Raw genomic sequence first — 22234 nt, 5'->3', positions numbered from 1 at the left:
ATCCTAATAATATTTCTAGAAGTCTTAGTTGTCAATGAGATATTGGGTGTGTGTGATGGGCGAGGTCGTTAGTGTCGCAACTCACATCATTTAATTGTTTCAATATCAAATCGGGCGTGTCTGAAAGCTGTATGCGATAAGGATGAGTTTAAGTTGGGGGGTTTTGCACTAAGAACAATGATTTTGCTTCAGTCATGCTCCGTCAGGCACTCTCTGGATCTCTTTTGAACTAAATCTTATACTAGTGATATTTTCCTAGAACCGAATTGAAGATACTAAATCTGCTTTAAGAAGGACTCTGGTGCTTCTGATGCAATCTAAACAAAACTTTAATTATAATTGATTCATGGAATTATCTAACTAGGACTAAACCACATCTAAACTACAACACAAATTAAAATCCTATTTTACTTGTTGGAAAATGAAATCTATTTTACGATTTGTGGAAAAATAAAAAATATAAAAGCAAAAGCAAAAGCAAAATCTATTTTACAATTAGCATAGTATAAAAGCAAAAGCAATAAACATGCATGCATATAGTTTGCCATTAGACACATTAATTAACAAAGCATTAAGAGTTTTTAAGCATAAATTACTATTAAAAAATGTCATATTCAGGCACTCATTAGTGTGCAGGAAGTTGAGTCCACTTTTTGGCCAAAAAGTGGAAGTGTTTTCCTTGTTTTTTCAAAATTTGTCCCAATTGACCTAAACATTTGAAGCACTTAAAGAATGAATCTTAAAAAAAATAATTAATATGAAATGTAATGCTCAAAGTCTAGTTTCCGACTGTGTAATTTATTTTAACACCTAGATGATACAAATTAAGTTTCAATAGACATTTCTAAAAACCACTATTTAAAAGTCACTTTTTTAGGACCATACCATGCTTGTGTACGACAAGCATAATTTCACCTAAATGAAATTATTTTTCTAAATCCTTTTGAGAAAATATCTGTAACACACTCAAGACTTATGAGAATATTATTTTGTAATTTTTTGTGATTTTTTTTTTGTTAATTTTTTATTAGGCATAATTGTTTACAAAACCCTTCGTGTACGACAAGCATAAATTGACCTAAACTTATCATTTATTTATATATATATATTTTAAGTGTATATAATTGTCTCTAGTTCGATATCATATAATTTATTTTTCAAAAAACTTAAAAACAAAACAAAGCTATTAAAAAAATAAGAAAACCTTTCATTTCAAGTTTATGGACCTCTTTCATTATAAATTATTTTAAAAATAAAAAAATTAATCCAATTAAGAGAAATTTTACATATTCGAAATCTAAACAATCTCATTTATAATAGGTTTTGATTTTATAAAAAAATTATGCAAAAAAGGTCTTTAGATATATCTCCAAAGTCAGTATTTTGTATGGATATTGACATGGCCTTCAAGTTGCAGGTCAAATCGGGTCCAATGCTAAGGGTTGGCTCCCCAAACCTTTTTCCAAAGAAAAAATCAGCATTGGAATTCATTTTTAAAAAAATGGGATCCCATTAGTAAAAAAACAGGATCCCATTTCTTTTTATATTGTTCACTTTGTATATTGAAAATTACTTATATATACATAAATATAACATTTAAGTATGTATGTTTCATTTCTTATACTTCAAGTTATATTTCATGTATATATTAATGGGATGTTTGAGAGTGGTTTCAGATCTCTAGGAGTTATAATGCATATTCTAGATTTTATAAGATCATATAAATTTTTAGACACAGTCAAATTTCAATAATCAACAGGCTCCTATTAGCATTTTATCACTCTCTCTATATCACTCCCTTTATCTCCCTCAAGCTCTAGACCTAGCTCTATCCATGCCACTCTCTCTCTCTCTCTCTCTCTCTCTCTCTCTCTCTCTCTCTCTCTCTCTCTCTCTCTCTCTCTCCTAAAATATAGACCTATCTCTCTACCCCTCTCTCCAATCCTTAACTCTCTACTCTTCGTCTCCTCTCTCTCTCTACACCTCCCCTCACTCCCTTCATACCTCTATTTCTCTACATATACCTCTCCCTGTCTCTCTCCCTGCCTACCTATATTTCTCTACATACATCTCTCTTCCACCCTCTCTCTCTCTCCCTCTCTCCCACCCTCTTCTCTACACTTCTTTCCATATTTCCCATCTCTCTCTCTCTCTCTCTCTCAACCCCTCCCTCCTTATCTTTCTCCCACTCTCTACCTATCAATCTCTCACTACTGTTTTCTATCTCCCCTCTCCCTCTCTCTATCCATCTATCATTTTTATTGCTTGATCATGTGATTGCTTTGGATTAGTTTGATATCTAGAAACCAACCAAATAACATGCATAATATCTGATCTTGAAGATGTCAAATACAACACTCCTCCAATCATAGACCTATACTATTTTTATCAACTTCTGGAGATTTGTCATCCTTTCTTAACTTGCAACCAATAGTCATAGGAGTACCAGCTAGTTTACAATCCTTCGTACCAAACTTCTTCGACATCTCCTTGATATAATTGGTCTGAGAAATGACAATACCATCTACTGACTGTGTCACTTGAAGCCCAAGAAAAAATAATAATTCATGAATCATTGACATCTCAAATTCTTTAATTTCTTTTGAAAATCTCTTGTAAATACTATCATCTCCTCCAAAAATGATAACATCAACATACACAACAACTATTAATAATTTATCAACTTCATTTTTTAAATAAATATTACTATATGTTGTACCTTTCTTGAAATTCTAATGCAATAGGTATATGTCCAACCTTGAATACCAAGCTCTAGGAGCTCACTTGAGTCCATAGAGTGTCTTCTTGAGTCTGCATACCATATCCAAATATTTTGACAACTTAAACCCATATTGTTGTTTAATGTACAACTCTTCTTCAAGCTCCCCATTCAATAATGCTGATATGACATCCATCTAATATACCCTAAAGTTCTTATATATAATAGATGAAATAAACATCCTTATAGCTTCCTTTCTAACTACTAAAGAAAAAGTTGCCTCAAATTATATACCTTCAACTTATGAATAGCCTTTCCAAACCAATGTTGCCTTGTTTCTTGTGACTTCTCCATCTTCATTTAGTTTATTCTAGAAGACCCACTTTGTTCCTATCACATTCTTATCCACTAGTCTAGGTACTGATTCCCATGTCTGACTCTTTTCTATTTGATTCAAGTCTTCTTCCATTGCTTTTATCCAACTTTCATCCTTGTTGGCCTCTATAAATTTTTTTGGCTCTACTTGAGATAAAAAATAGAAATTTGCTTATTCACTAGTCTTAGCAAGTTTTCTTCTTGTCTAAAATCCTCTATCTTTGTCTCCATTAATCTGATCTTCTGAATGGTTCTTTCACACATACATTGTAGGTGTCTTGTGTGCTTGTTTAGATTCCTTCTCTTTTGTATTTGTCTCTTCTTTGTCTTCCAAAACTTCCTTCTCTTCTGTAGCAATAAGAGCATCATTTATCTCAACTTTAGGTTTAGGTGCAACATGATTCCATTCTTCACTCACTTTGACATTCATATTTTCTAAAATATTATCTAGCCTCTTGTTATAACACTAGTATGCCTTGCTCTTTATAGAGTATCCCAAGAATATCCCTTCATCTAAACTTGCATCAAAATTTCCCAAGTCTTCCTCATCTCTTCTTATGTAGCACTTGCTTCAACAAATATCCTAAAATATTGTAAAGTAGGTGATCTCCCATGCCATAGCTCATAAGGTGTCTTTGTATGATTCACTCTTACTTGTACCTTGTTAAGAATATATATAATCGTATGCACTTCTTTCCAATACACATTAGGCAAGTTATCATCTTTCAACATAGTTCTAGACCTCTACAACAATCCTATTCTTTCTTTCAACCACTCCATTTTGCTAAGGAGTCCTAGGTGCAAATAATTGCCTTCTAATGCCATGTTCTTCACAAAATCTATCAAATTTTTCTTAGCATTTAGAAAGAACATGCTAGAGGAAAACCTCAATATCACTTGTCATGCAAAGAATAAGAAGAAGAGATAGGTGTAATGATAGACAAATGATCGATGACACCCAATGCATGAATTTGTTGTATTTTATCTTTCAAGGCCTTACATTCACTAGTGGAATGGCCAAGCACTTGATCATATGCACAAAATAAATGTTTTTTTCTATATTATGTTTATTAAAATTATTGTATGTAGGAGGAGGAAGAGTAATCAAGCGAGCTTTAGAGTATGAGTAACCAAAAACTGATCAATTGCAACCATTTGACATAAATGCATAACATTAGGGTCAACCTTGATTGTAACTATTTAATTATTATGTACAAAATTAATAGATTGATGCAAGATAGATGAGACCACACTCATGTAGTGTTCATCCATGGTTTACCAAGAAGAAGATTATACAGTAAAGTTCTTGGCATTACATGCACAAGGGTGGAGATGGTAACATGTCCATGCTTCAAAGTTAGTTTGTACCTAGAGCTTGGCAATCGACATTATCAAACCCAAAAATGAATAGAGATGATGTTTCAAGTGAACTAGTATCTATTTTAATATTAGGTAATAGATCAATGCTACAAACATTAAGTATCAAACTAGTGTGAATGAGAGTAATTCTAATACCAATGTTATTTATAGACTATAATCATTAATGGATCAACTTTATTTTTGTACTTCATGAGGAGGAAGTTCATGCTGACAGAATGTAATGCCTGAAGTACTAGAGCACATACAATCCATCAAGGCATTCACATCACTTAGTCCAGTCGAAGATGACACGAGGATCTTTTGCAGATCATTTTGAAGCATGCAATGATAAAGGGGAGAAGTTTTCAGAAGATCCTAGAGAGAGATATTAGCAAGAGTAACATGAAACTGTTGAATAAGATCATAATGTGCTTGAAATTGAGAAAGAGGATTAGGAGTAGTTGGAAGAATAGGTCAAGATGGTGGAAGTGAACTTGGATTATTAATTTCTTGTTTATTTCTACAAGAGTTGTAGGTGTGGATTACTATTTTACAATGATGAGCCTCATGCATCTTAAAAGTGATAGATCAAGCAAACTTCAAAACAAAATATATATTACCTTCTTTGGTGACATACTAGCTTTAGTAACATGGATAACTGGTCTCTTAGGCCTTTCAGGGGTCTAGTAGGACAATAATCACATTAATAGATTCATTACAACTTGTAGAAGAATTAGTTGAAGGAATGTGCTCAACACTGACTTGTGGGAGATCAGATGTGACATGATATTTCTCATTCATTAATGCATAATCTCTAGAAGAGCCTGCATTAGAACAAAGAGAGGGTAGAGTAACATTAAGAAAAGTATTAATTATTTTACCATCTTGCACCAAAATATCCTCACAAGTAGAAGAAATTTTAAGAGAGGGGTCAAAAAAGAATAATAAGAAAAGAGAAAAGAACTCACTTTCACATGCTTGAAAAAGAAATCGCCGAAGCTTCTTAACAATATTGTAAAGGGACAAAAGGAAGGAATATATAAATTTTATCTTAAAAGAGAGATATAGACAAGCTGATTGAAGGTCAACATATATCCCTTTTGATAACAATTTTTTTGAGAAGGGCAAATATTTGATTTATCCTTTTGTTTTACTATTAAGACTACTTGTAGTAATAAAGAATGCTTTAAAAACAACATACATAAAGAGTGCAACATTGAGTTCAACACCAAGTGATGAACCACAACGATAAAGAAGTGTGTTCACATCAGGTTCACCAAAATATAATGGAGCAAATGTGACCGTCCAAAAGGAAAACTATATTCCTTTAAGAGCCAATCTCACTACATACATTAAGACATCTCTAACTAGTTAAACTAGTGAAAACGTCTAATTATAGATAAGTAAAATGAAATTTCTAATTATACTAATGGAGAGTGCAAATGATAGAGAGTTTTCAATCCAAATCTAAATATCTTGGCCAAAGACCAACACAACACACAAATACCTATGTGATGCACTGTAGTCTCATATGGATTATGATAGAAGGAGGCATGTAGAGAACACGAAAAGTCAACTCTGTGCTTCGACTAACTTGCAAAACCCAAAAGTCAAAAGCATAACAACAAATATTGGATAAGATACAAGCAAATATCTATGTGTTTGAGTGCTTCCAATAAACCTATACACACACAAGAGAGATAAATGTTTGGGGCTATTTGGAGACTTGCCTCAATCAAGTCTCCACTTTTGTGTTTCCACCTCCACAACAACTAGATAGATAGATAGATAGATAGATCAAAGACAAATAAAACACTAATAGAAAAATGCTTAGAAATGACCTTTTGAATATTAAAATGTCAAGGGACACTAGCATGACATGCAAATGTTTGCGTTACACACTAGGGTCGAAACAAATCATGCTAAAAAATGACAAGGGACAAGAGAAAAATGAGGTTAATGCATAATTAATACAAGAAGGTAGTTGTTGAAAAGTGACCTTGAGCATATTGAGAGGGTAAAAGACTAATGTGTAAGTGTTGAAATGAACCTACATAAATACTAGGGGAACACAAACTAAAGTGGATACAAAAGTGTAGGTGAAATTGCAAAGGTTATGCAATTTCAAACTCTACAAATATGTTTAAACTAGATATCACAACCCATGAATCTCTATCTACAAGCATATCCTCCATGTCAAGATTCCACAACTCAAATTTAGTGCTTGTAAACTGCTCCATTTCTATCCTTTATGTGCTTGCCATTATCTTGCAAGCTCCATTTCAATCTAAGAAAAATACAAAAAGCCTTGTGTTTAACATCTAGAAACTAAGGTGATCAATACCTAATACCAAATGAAAGGAATCAATGTTGCAAGACACACATCCTACACTAAATGTTTAGGGAATGTTTGCACAAATATTTTAAATCTTATAGGTACAAAAAATAATACATTAGAAAATTATATTATTTTACAAAAGTTCATATGGGAAAAATTCTTTTGGTAGAGAAACCACCACTCCAAAGTACACAATTGTATTATTAGCAATAATGATTACAATACAGTAATAAGTGACACGCCTTATAAGAGTATCACAAACATGTAAGAATAAGCCAATTTTCGTAGCATAATAGTACCTACAAATCAACCATACATTTCTCCAAGCCAAATACCCAATTTACACAAAACCATCAATTATAAGCCTAATACCACGAGCAACTATCACCTATAAATGAGGTGCCCAAAATTCGTTCTAAAAATAGTAGATTCCTTACACCCATCATAAGATGTCACAACTCATAATGGATTCCTTCATTAGGGTGCTTCACAAGAATTTATCATAAGCAACATCTTACAATTTCATGATGATATTTGATACTCTTATAGACTCTTACATACTTCCCAAAATATTTGACACACGACAAATAATGTCTACACAAAGTGGATTGCCCCATTTCCCATAAGAGGCCAAAAATATAAATCAATGTAAAATAATTAATAATTTTAGGTTGCAAGGTTGAGACACCTTTCCCAACAACTTATTCATGTAGATTCTCTAATACAATATTCTTGATAATGTGTGCAAGTGGTAATGATATCTTAAGGATAAGTGATCTAAGTGATATTGGATGCTTTAAAATGAACTTGGATATTCCTTTAAAAGAGTCACAACTAAATATTTCTTGCAATAGGTTGATATGAAGATCATAAGAATAGGTCAACTTGTCTTCAAATTGCCAATAGGTTGACACAAACATCATAAGAATAGGTCAAATTGTCTTCAAATTGAAATTGAAATTTTAAACAAATTGATTGTTTCAATCAAAATGGAAGTACTTGAGACCACTTTCATAAATATAGATCTAACTTAAGAAAAATGATGAACTTTGAATTAAGGTCTGTTATTAAAAAGAGTGTAAACTGTTCAAGGGGTTGAGCTTAATTGGTTAAAACATTGAATTCTCAATATGGAGACCCAAATTCAAATCTCAAAGGGACATCTAATATGCAATTCTAAGTTGTGACCCTTTGTCTTTCATAGTTGGTTTGAAGGTGGTTTCTAAATAAGAGGATTTCTAAGTTGCGACTCTTGGTCTTCCATAAATGATCTATAATATAATTGTTTAAAAAAAGCTAGTATTAATCTCATTGTATATTGACAAGAGCTTATATTGATCTCATATTGATACTTGTCTAAGTAAAATATTTATAAATAATAAACAATATATTAAAAAATACAAATTAAAACACAAAAAAGATTAAGATTTGTACCCACCACAATTAAAAAAATATCACACGAAGACCACTCAAATAAAATGGGTCAGGAGAAAAAGAAAGGAAATGCAATTTTCACCGTTACAAGCAAAAAAAATGTGTTTTTATACCTACTCAATATGCGTTTAATTCTTTAAAACAGGGCATCTAAGCTACCATCTTAAACCCTTGTAAAACCCATTCAGCTCCACCATATTTCCATCTCTTCTTAGGAAGAGTCGTGTCCAAAATCTTGAAGAGTGCATCGCAGACGAAAATGAAAGACGCAGAAGTGAAATAGGGAACAGAAAGAAGAAAAGATCAGAAGAAATGCAGAGAAAATGGAGAATTTTTCCCCGGCCATTGATGGAATCAGTGCTCAACAGCCATGTCTGGCATCATAGAGTGAACCAACCTCTTTTTTTGCATGGACCCAGAGGAGTAGGAAAGAACACTATAATACAGAGTAAGCTATCTCTATCCTCAACCTTTATTTTTATAGACAACAGTTACTGAAATAATCTTTTGGGTCATCAATTTTAAAAATTTGTTCATCTGTATGTATGATATGAAGTATCGAGTAAGAATTTTTTGTTGAAAAAACAATGTAGGTGCCTGTCAATTACCAAGTAGGCTTAGCCAAACATTGTAGATAATGACCCTCTTTATGTTTGCTATGCTGTGCAGGGCTTGTGAAAGAATGGAATACAGTTCCTCATATAGTCGAATACATTGATTTTCACAGTTCGGAAAACCTACCCCCATGGACATTTAATGAACCTCCATCAAGTCTGAGAAGCCTAAGGTTAGAACTGGAAGGGGGACTCGAATCATTGGCTAAGAAGGGAGTTGAACTAGGATGTATAGGAGGGAGACAGGTTTACCGAACCCTGAAGAAATGGCACGGTATAGATGGCGCATTGCTTCATTTCTTGAAGCAAAAAGAACAGAAACTTCCTAACAAAATAGCACCATCCAGGTCCCGTGATGAAACTCTATTTCTATGGGAGAGGGCCCTCTGTTACGTGTCTGATGCCAGCGAAGGGCCTGATCGTAAATGTCAAGGAAGTTTTATGCCTGATAAAAGTTGGGAAAATGAGTTTCGTAAGATTTTGCCTGAACTGGCTTCATGGCATGGTTCTTTAGATCCAGGCAGAGGTAGCATCTACCGAGACAGCCTTGATGGGAAAAACTGGAACGCAAAAGCCAAGGAGGAGCTTAATTATTTCAAGGAAGCTCTATTGTCTCTGTATTTGGCGAAGGAGGTGCTTTTGATCCACGAACAGTGGAGGGCTAATGCTGTTGAACATCTCAAGAGAACTGGGAAATTCTCAAGAATGTTAGCACATTCTGCTACTAACTGGCCGCTGCTGCTGTTGGAGATATTGACCCAGGCAGCTCAGAGTGACTACTTTCAGGTAAGTTACAAAGCCGCGTGTTCTCATTTTTTAAATTTTATTGAGGTTTGGGTATTTTATGTTCACACAACAGTCGGACATTCCTGGAAAGGCCATGGCAGCACTGCTGTGAAATTCAAACAGATCCTTGATAAATTCAACAGGTTCTTCCTGATACTCATGGCAGTCCTTAAATGTTGAAAACTTGATGTAATTCAGAAAATCATCGAAGGCCTGTATATTAAGATCTTAGCCATATTCATATTTTATGGTGCTGATTTTTCCCACAAGAAATAATGTTTCAACTTATTATGTATTTTTTACTTGCTATAATGTATTTCACTGGAATCTGGTATGTTCTGAAGAATCGACACTGTTGCTGGATTCATTGTGAACACGAGAATTACACTAAAAGTTTGAGGTTTTATCAGTTAGGGCATGTTAGTTATGCAGAATGATCCCATAGATAACAAAATCTTTTTATTCTTTAGTAACTACCATGCAAATCTCCCTCGTACGATTTTTATCATTATTTTTGTCCTGTTTTTGGATACAATCTAGTTAGGTGACTGTCTGTCAGAACTTATTAGAGAAGGCTGGTTGACTATATTTCTTTAATAAGAATAGAAGATTTTTTCAAATTAGATGAAGTACAAAAGTCAGATGAAACTGAGATAAAGAGGGCCATATACCACATTCACTTTGTGAGTTCTCTACAAACTAAATTCAGAATTGAAATGAAGGCACAGACATTTATTTTTCAACCAAATAAAAACCATACACCTTAATAAACGGTTGCTATAAATAAAACTGGACATAGAACTAAGACTAATATACTGTAATTAATGCCGGGTGTGATTGATCATCATTTGAATTTGTCTCTTATCTTTTGCTATTTTCATCCGAGTCACTATTAATCTTGACACAGTTTTTTATACATTAGGTCCTTGGTTGTTTTCTAGGGCTGATTACTTTTCCTTTATAAATTATATGTTGACATTTTAAAAGTTAATAGCCAGTAGTCACAATGTCAACCGAATCCTCTGAAAGGTCTATAGTGCTCAACTTTCATGAGCATGTCTTTCTATGTTCCCGAGTTTTTTATATGTGAACAGTGGAAACCATTTATTTGTGCTTTGTTTCTGAGCTAGACAACACCTTAGATCTCTTAGAAGTAACTGCTCTATAATTTTGGTCCTTACTTGCCCTGTTTTTTCTCATGGAAATATCAAACAAGTGATCTTTTTTATCTTCCTTTCTACTACAAGATAAGGAGTGAGTGGGCATTAACTAATAGCGAATTTTGCCCTAAGTATTTCCTTGAAACCCAGTAGATCAAATAACAACTGTGAAGATAGGATGAATCTTTCCATAAGAAGGAAATAAATGATGCAAGATTGTCTTTTGAGCATGTTTTCATGCAGCGTCCCTACTTCTTCATTGGCTTTGTAAGGGTTTCAAAAACCTACAGACCAAACTGCTAAGGTCGACTCACAACACTTGTTACAGTGTTGCAGTGTTCATCTTGGAGATGGCAGAGACCTCTGTATGACAGAAGCACCGGATTCGACACTTGTATATTGTCACCATTCGGCTTGATCATCAGAGGGTGACGAGTCACATGAAAGAGTAATAATTTGAATTTTCATGATGAAACTATTGCTCTTTAACCTTAATGGATTTGTAACAATATGTATATATCTCTATCATTAAATTCTATAGATTAAGTAATGCGATAAGCACAATCATAGCTTAGACATAACTAGTGAAGATAAACAAGATACATCTTTCTCCTGACAGTATGTCATGTATAGAATGCACATATTCAGATTTTAATAAACTTTAATGTTCCAGTTCTAATATCTGTCCCATGCTTCTTTCTATGATTAATTCACATTCTTAATTTATCATCTATATTTCTTCTACGCATATAACACATCTAGATCCTTAATGTTTAGAGTATCGACCGCCAGATACCTCCTGGGATATGGATCAAATCTGTACCCTCTTACTGTTGATTTCAGCTTCTAGGTTGAATTGCTTCAAGTAAACTCTTGCTTTAGTTACATTATTAGTAAAAATGTGCAATCCAAAATCGCATTTGGCAACATATTTTCAACTCAGCTCCAAAAGTTGCCTACTCACTTGTTCTGTTGGTTGCCATTGTTAATAGGATTTTGAAAACAACACAGACTGGATCATCACATAGAGATGTATAATACAAAATGTTTTGTATGTTGAGCTATCTAGAATGACAGGTGAAAAAATAGATATAAAATTAATTGGAGAAATAATTTTTCCATCCCTCAAATGTTTCTCATATAGGCCTGGGCTTGTTGTCAAAGAGAATGATAGCACACGGTGGATGGGTGAAGATCTCACTGAGTAAGAATTGTAAAGAAATATGTTTTGAAACTTTTATGATTACCACAATCATTATGAACACTGACCTTATTTCATTTATGACCATTATGAACAAGCTTTCTAGATCACAGTTCACTGATATAGAATGTGGAAATATTATGTCTATTACTCAGACTTGTGAGCCAAAAGTGCTTGACAAGTTACTTACTAAAAGCTATCTGGTTAGCAGAATTTTTTCTTGTTTCAACATGCTGAATTGGGACCCAGTTGAGCCTCAGTGGACAAGTCTCTAGCTGAGGATTTAGATGAAGTTATATCTGTATTTAGAAGCTTTGTGGGACAAACTAGTACAATATTAAGAGAGATACAGAACCATAGAAACGGGACTTGGACTTGGCGCGGACTCGGCAAGGGTGACTCGACTCAGGACTCGGGAGTCGGCAAAATAACTCGGCCAGGACTTGGTAGGACTCGGCAAAGTGAAAAACCCAAGGAATTTAGAGATTTTTAAGGATTTAAAACTTGTTTCATGCACCTTGTTAATGTTTTTAGCAGCAGGAGATTTCATTTTGCCTGCGATGGTTTCTTCCTACACTTCTAAGAGAAGCTGATGTGTAACGGCTTCCTTGATAACTGTTACCGACCTGCATGTATGACTTGCAGCTTCGTGGGAGCCTCGTGAATGCTGGCAGTGATTTCTTTCCTCTTCATATTCCATCCGGAAAGAGGTTCACTTATGTCTACTTCTTATGGCTCGTCGGTGCCGGAGTTTGTAACAGCAAGTATTGTAACTGCTGTCCAGCATATTGCGTGATCTGGATGTTGGCTTTTCGTCTCCTCCATCTCAGATTTCGGAGTATGGAAAGTCCTTAAAGAGAGAATATTATATATTTGTATGAGTGATCATTCAGGGGTGTTGTTTTTCGATAGTATGTTCTGTAGCATCTTTGTATCTTCTTCAGCGTATATATCTTCTCTGTCTTCTCGTGTATGATTGAGGGATGATTATTATATGTCTCAGAAAGCTTTGTGCTGGCCGTATTATAGAAGCCTTTAGTTTCAGATGTTATCGGCTTCATCTTCTGATTGTTAAGGGTTAACAATTGTGTCTAGATCATTCGGTTTGAGTGCTTTTGTATTCAAGTTTGTGACTTCAATATAGTTTGATTTTTGGTGTGGCTGGGTTTTTCACCCTCAGGTGGAGGGTTTTCCCAGGATAAATACTTGTGTATCTTGTTCTTGTGAAATTTTATTGTTTCAAATTTCCACGTCTTATGTTTTTGGTTCTAACATTAACACACCCTTTATTAAATAAACCTTAAATACACAATAACATCATGAAATAGAAGCTAATTTGATCACATAGACAAGTATACATTGATCACATTAGTATAAATGCAAATTGTAGTTGAAGGAAATAGCAAACATAGATATATAAATATTGACAAATGTAAACATATTACAAAACTCATGGAATATGAAATCCATGACATCAAATGTTCCACACAAATATTAAAACAACTACAAGGCTATGGCTCAAAGGAGCCTGCATCCTTCCTACAAAAGTGTCTAAGGTAGGTCCTAGATGATTCGACAACTATAGTCTTTGCCCATGACTCCATTCCACCCTCACCAACATCAGTTGTGTTTGTGTCTGGCTCTTCTCATACTCTAACCTTCTCCTCTGCCATGGCTATAGCCTCAACCTCTCTGTCTACCTAGTCAATCCGATCAAGGTCCTTGTCACTAAAGACAAGATTCGTAGCCTCAGTGATCCACTTAGATTTTGGATCGACCTCCTCTAGTGTGATCGGGGGTGGTGTCATGGTCCAAAACGTGTCTCTATCTAAGATGGAGGTTGTAATGAACAAAGACTAGATCATTCAACCTCTCCATAGATAGTCTATTGCGCCTCTTGGAGTGTATTTGCTCAAACATACTCCAATTGCACTCACAATCGAAAGCACTACATGGTTGGCTCAAAATACGAATGGCTATCTACTGAAGATTTGGTGTTTTAGGACCAAATATCGATGAGAAAAAGAAAAAGAATCAGTCTCATTCAATAATGAATTGAAAAATTATGACCTTGGCTGCATTTTTGTCCGATTGTCTTTGCAAAGATGATGAGAGAAGACGACCTCTTCTGCATTAGAAAAGGCCTCTATCTCATGGATTATAGTGCTACTATGACTAGGCAACATTCCTTCTATCACTGAGTAGAGCCCATTAAGAACCTCCTCATCCGCCTTGAAATTAGGGCTGAACGGAATGCCAAATTGAGGTAATAAGCGGCTGCATGGAGAGGCTTGTGAAGCTGGACTTGCCTTCTCCTATCAATGATATCCCAAATGGGACGATACTTACTCTCATCTCCTCCATTGACAGATCTGATGGCCTCCTTGGCCCTATCCATGCCCTCGTATATGTGGCCCAGTGCGGGCTTCTCCCCATTAGCAACTCGTAGGAGAACTACTAAGGGCTCAATGAACTTAAAATTTTGTGAAACATTATCTAATATCAATTAACTTAAGTGTGAATGAAAATAAGCAAATAAAAGGAAAATATGAATAAAAATTAAAACATGATATAGAATTTATAAAAAATTTACCTTCACAATCTTAGCGCAAGGGGCCTAAAAGCTTGGCTCATAAAAAACGCAATCTACCGCATCAATTCCTACAACGGTTGTAGCATAGGATGAGGAAGTCCACTCCTTACCAACAAACATACACCTCAAAGCTGCCTTACACCAAATCAAGGATTGCAGTGTGATGAAACTAGTTGCAAATCCGATGATTCCAAGACGAGCCAACTCCTTCTGCTTCGTGTATTGCCTCATTAGGCAAAGGGCTCATGAATGATTGTATACAAATTTGCAAATATTTTGTGCCTTCTCCACACATGTCTTGATCCATGGAAGCTTGCTAATATCCTCCAACATGAGGTCAAGGCAATGGGCGGCATGTGGAGACCAAAATATAGATGGGTGCCTCTCCATCTAAAGTTTACTTGCAGCAACATAATTTGCTGCATTATTGGTCACCACTTGTACTATATTCTCCTCACCACATCATGTACGACCTCTATAGCCTCACATAGGAAAGTGACATTTTTTGAATGTGCAAAAGCATCAATTGACTTTAAGAACGTGGTGCCACCTGAAATTTGAAAATAAAGCAAAATCAATGATCATTTAATAAATCTTAAATTAAAAATACTAATCACTAAATCAAAATTCAAATTATTCAATCACCTGCAGAAGAAACAAGAAAATTTAGGAGCATCATGTTTCTCCTATCTGTCCAACTATCGGTCATGATGGTGCAACCCTTCTTGCTCCATATCTCGCATTGGTCCTCTGATGTGGCTTTTACATTAGTCACCCATTCTATCAAAATTGGGCCACTTGAGTTAGATTCAAAAGGGGCTTTGAACCCCACCCCACAAATAGTGATGGCATCAACCATGCTTTGCCAACAAGGAGCCCTGTCACAAATAAATTAAATAAGATAAGAATGTCCAATAAAAATTCATTAGACAAAGCAAACTGTAAATATTAAAAATTTAAAACAATCAAATAAAAAGGAATTACTTGATTGCAAAGAATGGAATGGTGCAATAGTACCAAAATCACCCAATTTTACGTCTAACCGCATCATGTACCTCCTTCCAACCCATGCTCTCAAGTGACAGTTGGGCACCAAGAGTAGTGCATGGCTCAAAATAGGAATCCATCCTAGATTTACGAACTTTAGGATCAATGCTAACACTACCATTACCACTGGCACCAACACTAGAAGAAGCATTAGCACTCGCAATAGGATGATATGGAGGCATGGAAGAAGCCTCTCCAACATAGCCATTCTGGCCAACTCCTCCCTTTGCCTCTTCATTTCTTTTTGAGCTTCAAATGTCTCTAGTTGCACTTGGCACTCTCGAATAGCCTCAGGAATTGCTTCGGTGCAATAATCAACATCATGGCAGCGCATGCAGGCAATGTGGTATTTCAATCTATTTATGCCTCCATGAAAGATAGTTTTGCAATATTTACATTTTTCTCGTCCCTTTTTTTGCCTGGGAAAATATTCAGTATGTTTTCAAGTTGGATATCTTCTACCTGGGATTGCTCTAGGAGTAGGAGTTGAAATAGACATTGTGAAAATATGGTTTTCAAAAGTTGAAGGTTGCTGGAATAAGACACATTTACAAAAAAATTAACATTTGTGCATTGTTAAATTATAAACTAATACAAAAAAAGCAATGTAATAGAAATGTTTTGAAAAACAAAACAATGTAATTAGAATTTCTATTCATTTTCTTTCAAAGAAATCAGTGACATTGTAGGTTTTGTTGATTTCATTGAAAGAAAATAAACATGTTTTGAAAAAAAAAATGTACATTGTAGGTGTTGTTGATTTCTTTGGAAAAAAATGAATATAAATGTTTAAAAAAAATGTAATTCTTGCTTAGAAAACACAAAAAAAAACCAAAAAATTCAATCTTACCTCTTAGATCAAGGTTGAAATGAAATGCAACCTCTTTCCAATCCTTTCTAACAAGCTCTTGATGCATGAAATGTAAGTATTACGTTGCCCCAATGCGATTTGTTGAAGAAATTTTGCTCTTCCTCCTTGTTGGTTGCCCTACCATGCACTCTTGTTTTTCCTTGCAACTCTCTCTTCTCCTATTTTTCCAGTACAATCAAATGAGTTCACTTTTAGGGTCAAGGAGGCAATATATGTAAAAAAACAACAACTTAAAACAATTATTTCAAAGTTTTTTTTTATGTTTTATTTCTGCTTTGATGTCAACTGAGTTTGGGCATTGGGACTCGTCAGGTCTGAGCCGGGTCGGCGAGTCCTTGGTGTTGAACCCAAGGTAGGATTGAGAGGGGGTGAATCAGTTTAAACAAAAATTAATGCAGTACATAAACAATCAATCAACAACATATATCCAACATACGAATACCAAGATTTTCTACATGGAAAACCCAAACAAGGAAAAACCACAGTGATTACCTGCCCACAAAATATATCGACTATGTATAGTAGATTACAATGAAAAGAGCTCACTGCTCCGGACTTGCAAACCAAGGCTAACTACTCTTGGGGCAAGATACAAAAAGAGGACTTGTAAACTTGAAGCTAATTGCAACAAGGCAAGATACAAAAATGAATTGAAAAGAAGGATCTCCTGATCATGATGCTGTCTTTGAACTCTCCATCAAGTGACCAACATTAACACACACAACTCTGATGTCAAACTCTCAACACTCTGTCTCATACCTCTGTCACAGTCTCAAACAACTCGCATATCATTCAATCACAACTCATCTTCTCTGTTCTGAATTTTGCTGATTATCTTCACATCATATATTTCCTCTCATCCTCTCTTCCACACACTACTACCCACACATTCTATCCATACAATATTCTTTATATACAAGATAGATCATCAAAGGTTGAACCAAGTTGGCTTGAACCAAAATATACCTTCCGGACCAAAAACACACACATTGATATACTTAGAAGAAAGAGGGGACCAAAACACATCTTCCAAAGATCAATTCACCAATCTGCAATCACCGAAACATAAATAACAGAATACCAACATGCAACGCATCCATATAAGCAATTAACGGTCAAACCATATTCTCTAATGCAAATAACTCTAATCTGGATCTCCACATGCTATAGTGGGATCCATAACACATCAAATTACCTCCCACAAATAATATCCGGACTCAAGATAAGTCTAACATAGAATATCACAACTAGCTATGAACAATGCCACAACATCTGGAGAACACAAAGATATTTCTGGACCACCAAACTAACATATCCATAATGCCATAAACATAACCATAGAAGATAACAATATCGAACAATATCAGCAACACTTTTCGGACCCAAACACTTCCAGAACAACCAATAGAACAACCTGCAATATCGACATAGCAAGATATCTCCGCACCACAGACTTTTCAGACCAACAACTTCCGGAACCACAAGTTTGAAATCAATGACAACCACAACAACACATACTTCCAACACTTGGACTCACTAGGACTTGCCTAGGACTCGAACGAGTCTGAGTTTGGGCCCTTGGGACTTGCCCAGTGTCACTCGGCTCGGGACTTGCTGAGTTTGAGCGAGTCTTGGATCTTTGGTTTTGAATGTGTTGGTGGAATGGGAGTTTTAGCATGAAGAAGAATGGTGTCTTTATCCAATAGGGTAGTACAAGCTCAGGATTTATGATCCAAAGGGGAATACCAAATGAAACCCACTCAATGATACTTTAATGAAAATAACAATGAGGACAACACCCTTGGATTCCATGCATAAGTTGGGCTCTATGCATGCAAACAAGGAGGTAGATGAAATTGTAGGACATCCAATTGAATCTATCTTAGTTATTCATAAACAAACCTACACACTTCTTGTGTTATTTTTGTAAGATGCCTTGCAAAGCTTTTGCAAGGAGTTTTATTGCATTCTAGTTGACAACTAGTCAAGATAGCACTCAAATCATCAAACATGATTAAGTAGACCAATAAGATCCTTGAAATGCATACAATATTCATGGAGACCTTCAAAAGATGTCAAATTTGCACATTTAAAACATTCCTTTCGAATTTACAGCATGATATTGCACCCTTGGGGAAAAAAGCCAAAAAAGTACAATACAAAAGATGCCCTAAAATTATTGCTGGAAAGAAACTTTACTAGTCTCTAACCTCTTTGCTTTTTTATGGTCTACAACCTTTTTTCTATCTCCTCCTTGTTGACGTGGCTAAAATCGTATTGCTACAACTCTATTTGGCCAATGCATAATAGAATGTTCTCCCCAAGTATCCTATCCTCTCTTGTGTAAGGAATCCCTAATGCTGTTTTAGTTGATCAAAGGGGACAACCTCAAGGTTCCAATTGTCAGTTCATGACAGCAGGATAATTCAGTGATTTGATGTGTTTTGCTGGTAACACAAGGGGCCTTACGTTTGCAACAAGCTGGTTTGTTGCGATTCTTAGACTGCGAAATAAAAGCAAAAGAGAAGGGTTAGGAGACCTAAAATTAACAAGACTAGTGTGTTAGTAGACGGATTCGACATAACCAATCCTTGCTTGGCCAGAATAACTCACAACCTCACAAGAACGGTGCAATCTTCAAGGGAGACTTAGAAGATTTCCAGAGTGCAGTTGCATGCCTAAGCACCCAATTCTGGCGCAGCTCAGACGAACACCTGCAATTGAACTAAGCACGATTTTAAAGGCTCAGACGAACCATACAAAGGGATACACAATCAACATATCCCCAATGGTATGAACCTAAATCCATCAAATCCCTGCACACCAGAAAGGATCTATCTAAACTTGTTGAAGGAAACCATGCAAACAAAAAAAAACCAAGATAATAAACACCGTACTTCAATGTTCATATATTGATTTTGGCTGTCATTACAACAATTTCTGCAACAGTTCTACTCTATTCCCAACTACTAAATTCTAACCTTCTAACAATCTAACTAGAATCTAACTTTCTACAAAAACTCTAACCTTATCTAACTGTCTAACCCTTTACAATGAGAGGCATCCTGCCTTTTATAGATTTAACAAATTGAATCAGAGGCCAGGATTGACTGCATCCAATAGTCCTGATCTGCCTTCTAGAACTTGGCAGCTTTAACCCATGGCCATTCAATCCTCAGTTATCCCCCCAACCACTATCTCAACTACCGACCACTATTTGACATCAATTTGGTCAATTGGGTAGTTGGAGATAACTGACCTGTGGCCCTTTACTTTAAATTCATTAGGTGGGGCACACATGCAGTCATGTACAATAAACTATTTCAGTTTTTAAACTGATTTTTTGGAATTACTTCCAGCGTTGCATTTCTGACTTTGCACATTTTCAGTGATCTTTTGCTTTTTGTCTTCAATCTTGTTGGTGGACTTCAACTTGTCGTCTGGTGGTGGCGCGTTTCCCCGTACTTTGTTTCACGCTCTGTGGTGCGTTCTTCATTGGCAACGCTTGGGGCTGTCGCCTTGGTCCTGCATTTTTGCTTGCCGACATTGATCGTGATCTGCAAACAATCAATTTTGACCTGAATCAATCATTTTTGAAAAAATAAATAAATTATTTTAACAAATATATTTAACTTTCAAACGTCCCTTGTGAAATTAGGGTTTGAAGGTTTGAATGGCGACTTTAATTTTCTCTTTAAAAAGATATAATCCCCCCCCCCCCCCCCCCCTCCCAAAACTTCGGGCGCACTTTGCGAGACTTGTCTTAGAGAGAGCGATTTTGTTTTAATAATTTTGCTTTATGAATTTCAGACATTTTAAAAGTTTTTTGCGATTTTGGTCTAGCAATTTAGTAGTCCTTTAGTCCTTCTGTGCGAATTTTCCATTTCAAGTTTTAGACCTCTCCCTTTGTAATAAAAATCGCCCATTTCAAACTAAATGAGTGAACTTTATTTTACACTCAAAGCCTTCTCACTAAGCTTAAACACCTAACTTACCCCTTGGTTAAAATTCGACCATTTTCAACTAAGTGCGCAACTTTGGCCTCTTGCAAAAAAATAGATCTTTTGCCAAACTCTAAATTTTCGGTCCTCTTAATTAAGATGAGCAATTTTTACTTTTTGGCATCTAATTTCAAACCTTTTTAAAAAAAAAAATCGGCCACTTATGCATGACTTCTTTCTAATCGCCTTTCACCCTAATGTTAAACTCGAGCTTTTTGGTCTTTTTGTGCGATTTTTACGTGGGATATGATTTGTTTTAAACTTCGCGCATTTTACCCTACTCGCGCGATTCTGGGCTTTCTACGCAATTCGACAATCTCAGATGATTTGCGCGATTTCTTTCTAGCATTGGATTTTTGTAAGTTTTAAAATGACGTGAAAGCGATTTTAGGTGTTTGACTTTACTTGCGCAATTTTTTGTTTTACCTTATGAAACTTAGGATGTTTTCCTCCAAATGGGAGATTTTGATTGTACCTCGCGATTTAACATGTCCTTCCTAAACTCGGCCAAATGAGGGCCTGTACGCGATTTGTTCTTCGACTACCATTTCACAAAAAACAAAATTTGGGCCATATAGCCCAAGGTACAATTTTAACTTGCTTGGCATGGGGAGACATTAAAACGCCCCTTGATTTTTCAGGCAGTTTGTGTGTTTTGAGCGAACTTTCATTAGGTTTTTCTTTAAATGAGCGACTTTGTTATTAGACGCATTTTCTTTAACCTGAAACTCAGCGCATTGCGTTCTTTTGAATGTCTCTTTCTCTCTTGCGGGAAGATAGACAAAATTGGGGGTCCCCTTCAAAGAGGGGTGTGCTGTGCGCAGCACAACACTCCCCTTTTAATTCATTGAAAACTTGTGTATATATGACTTTTCGACACCATTATGCGATCTTGGAAGAAGAACTAGTGTTGTTTGCAATTGTATAGGCTGCCATGCTTGCTTGCATCATCCTCACATGGTCATGCGCTTGGAACCATGCCTATGACATCAACAACCATATGTTTTTGCACATAATTCATGTCTTTGAGGGGTCCACAAGTACTAGGAAAAGTTTGAGAGCTTTCCCAAAAATGATAGCTTCCATACCAAGTCATTAATGGCATTTTGGATTGTGTAGGAAGGTACACTGCCCTTTTCTCAATTGCTTGTGGGAATTTGATGAAGAACAAGACATTGTGACTTTGGCATGCAAGATCATGGAAAACCCATTGGGAATTAAATTCAACCATATTCATCATTTGTTGTTGATTTTTTGAGAAAATTCATTGCCTTGGGATGGACAATGGTATTTGGGTGAGAGTCCTTATGGAGTAATTGTAGGGTCAAATCTGGTCATTAATGGATTCTTGGGAACTTTAGGGGAGTAGTTGAGGTGAACAGGAGGAAATGCAGAAGTTTGATGTAAGTTGGGAAGTAAAAATGGGAGATGCAGGGTTTCTTTGTGGGACTGGACATAACAAGGAAGTTTGAAGGTCCAATGAAAATCTACAAAACGATAAAATGAGTGAATTTATTGGAAGAACTGCTGGGAAAGGTTGTGGAACTGGACATTAGGATGGGATGTTCAGTGTAAAACTGGATGGTTTAGAGGTTAGTTTGAACTCTACACTTGAAGAAATTAATGAAAGAAGATGGGAACCATTGTGGGAATTCAGTGTGAAAGTGGACATTGGGGTAGGACATTTTAATGAAGTCTGAAAGTCCATGCAAAGTCTATAGGAAAGGATTGGAGGG

The 22234-nt window shown here is 35.7% G+C and overlaps 1 protein-coding gene across 4 annotated transcripts in view; it reads left to right on the top strand.

The window, feature by feature from the left end:
• Nucleotides 1-8334: 8334 nt before the first annotated feature.
• Nucleotides 8335-22234, top strand: part of LOC131063178 (uncharacterized) — a 166821-nt gene continuing 152921 nt past the window's right edge. Inside the window, exons 1-2 of one of the 4 annotated variants that reach the window (XM_057996967.2) lie at nt 8335-8673; nt 8895-9625. In XM_057996967.2, coding sequence (XP_057852950.2) covers nt 8538-8673; nt 8895-9625 — 867 coding nt within the window. In that variant the 5' untranslated portion in view covers nt 8335-8537. The remainder of the gene's footprint in view (nt 8674-8894; nt 9626-22234) is intronic. The other 3 variants (XR_009111021.2, XM_057996965.2, XM_057996966.2) reach the window with 3 other exon arrangements.

The sequence above is a fragment of the Cryptomeria japonica genome, chromosome 11 (genome assembly GCF_030272615.1).
Source record: "Cryptomeria japonica chromosome 11, Sugi_1.0, whole genome shotgun sequence".
Taxonomy (NCBI): domain Eukaryota; kingdom Viridiplantae; phylum Streptophyta; class Pinopsida; order Cupressales; family Cupressaceae; genus Cryptomeria; species Cryptomeria japonica.
This window is presented reverse-complemented; position numbering and strand designations above follow the sequence as displayed.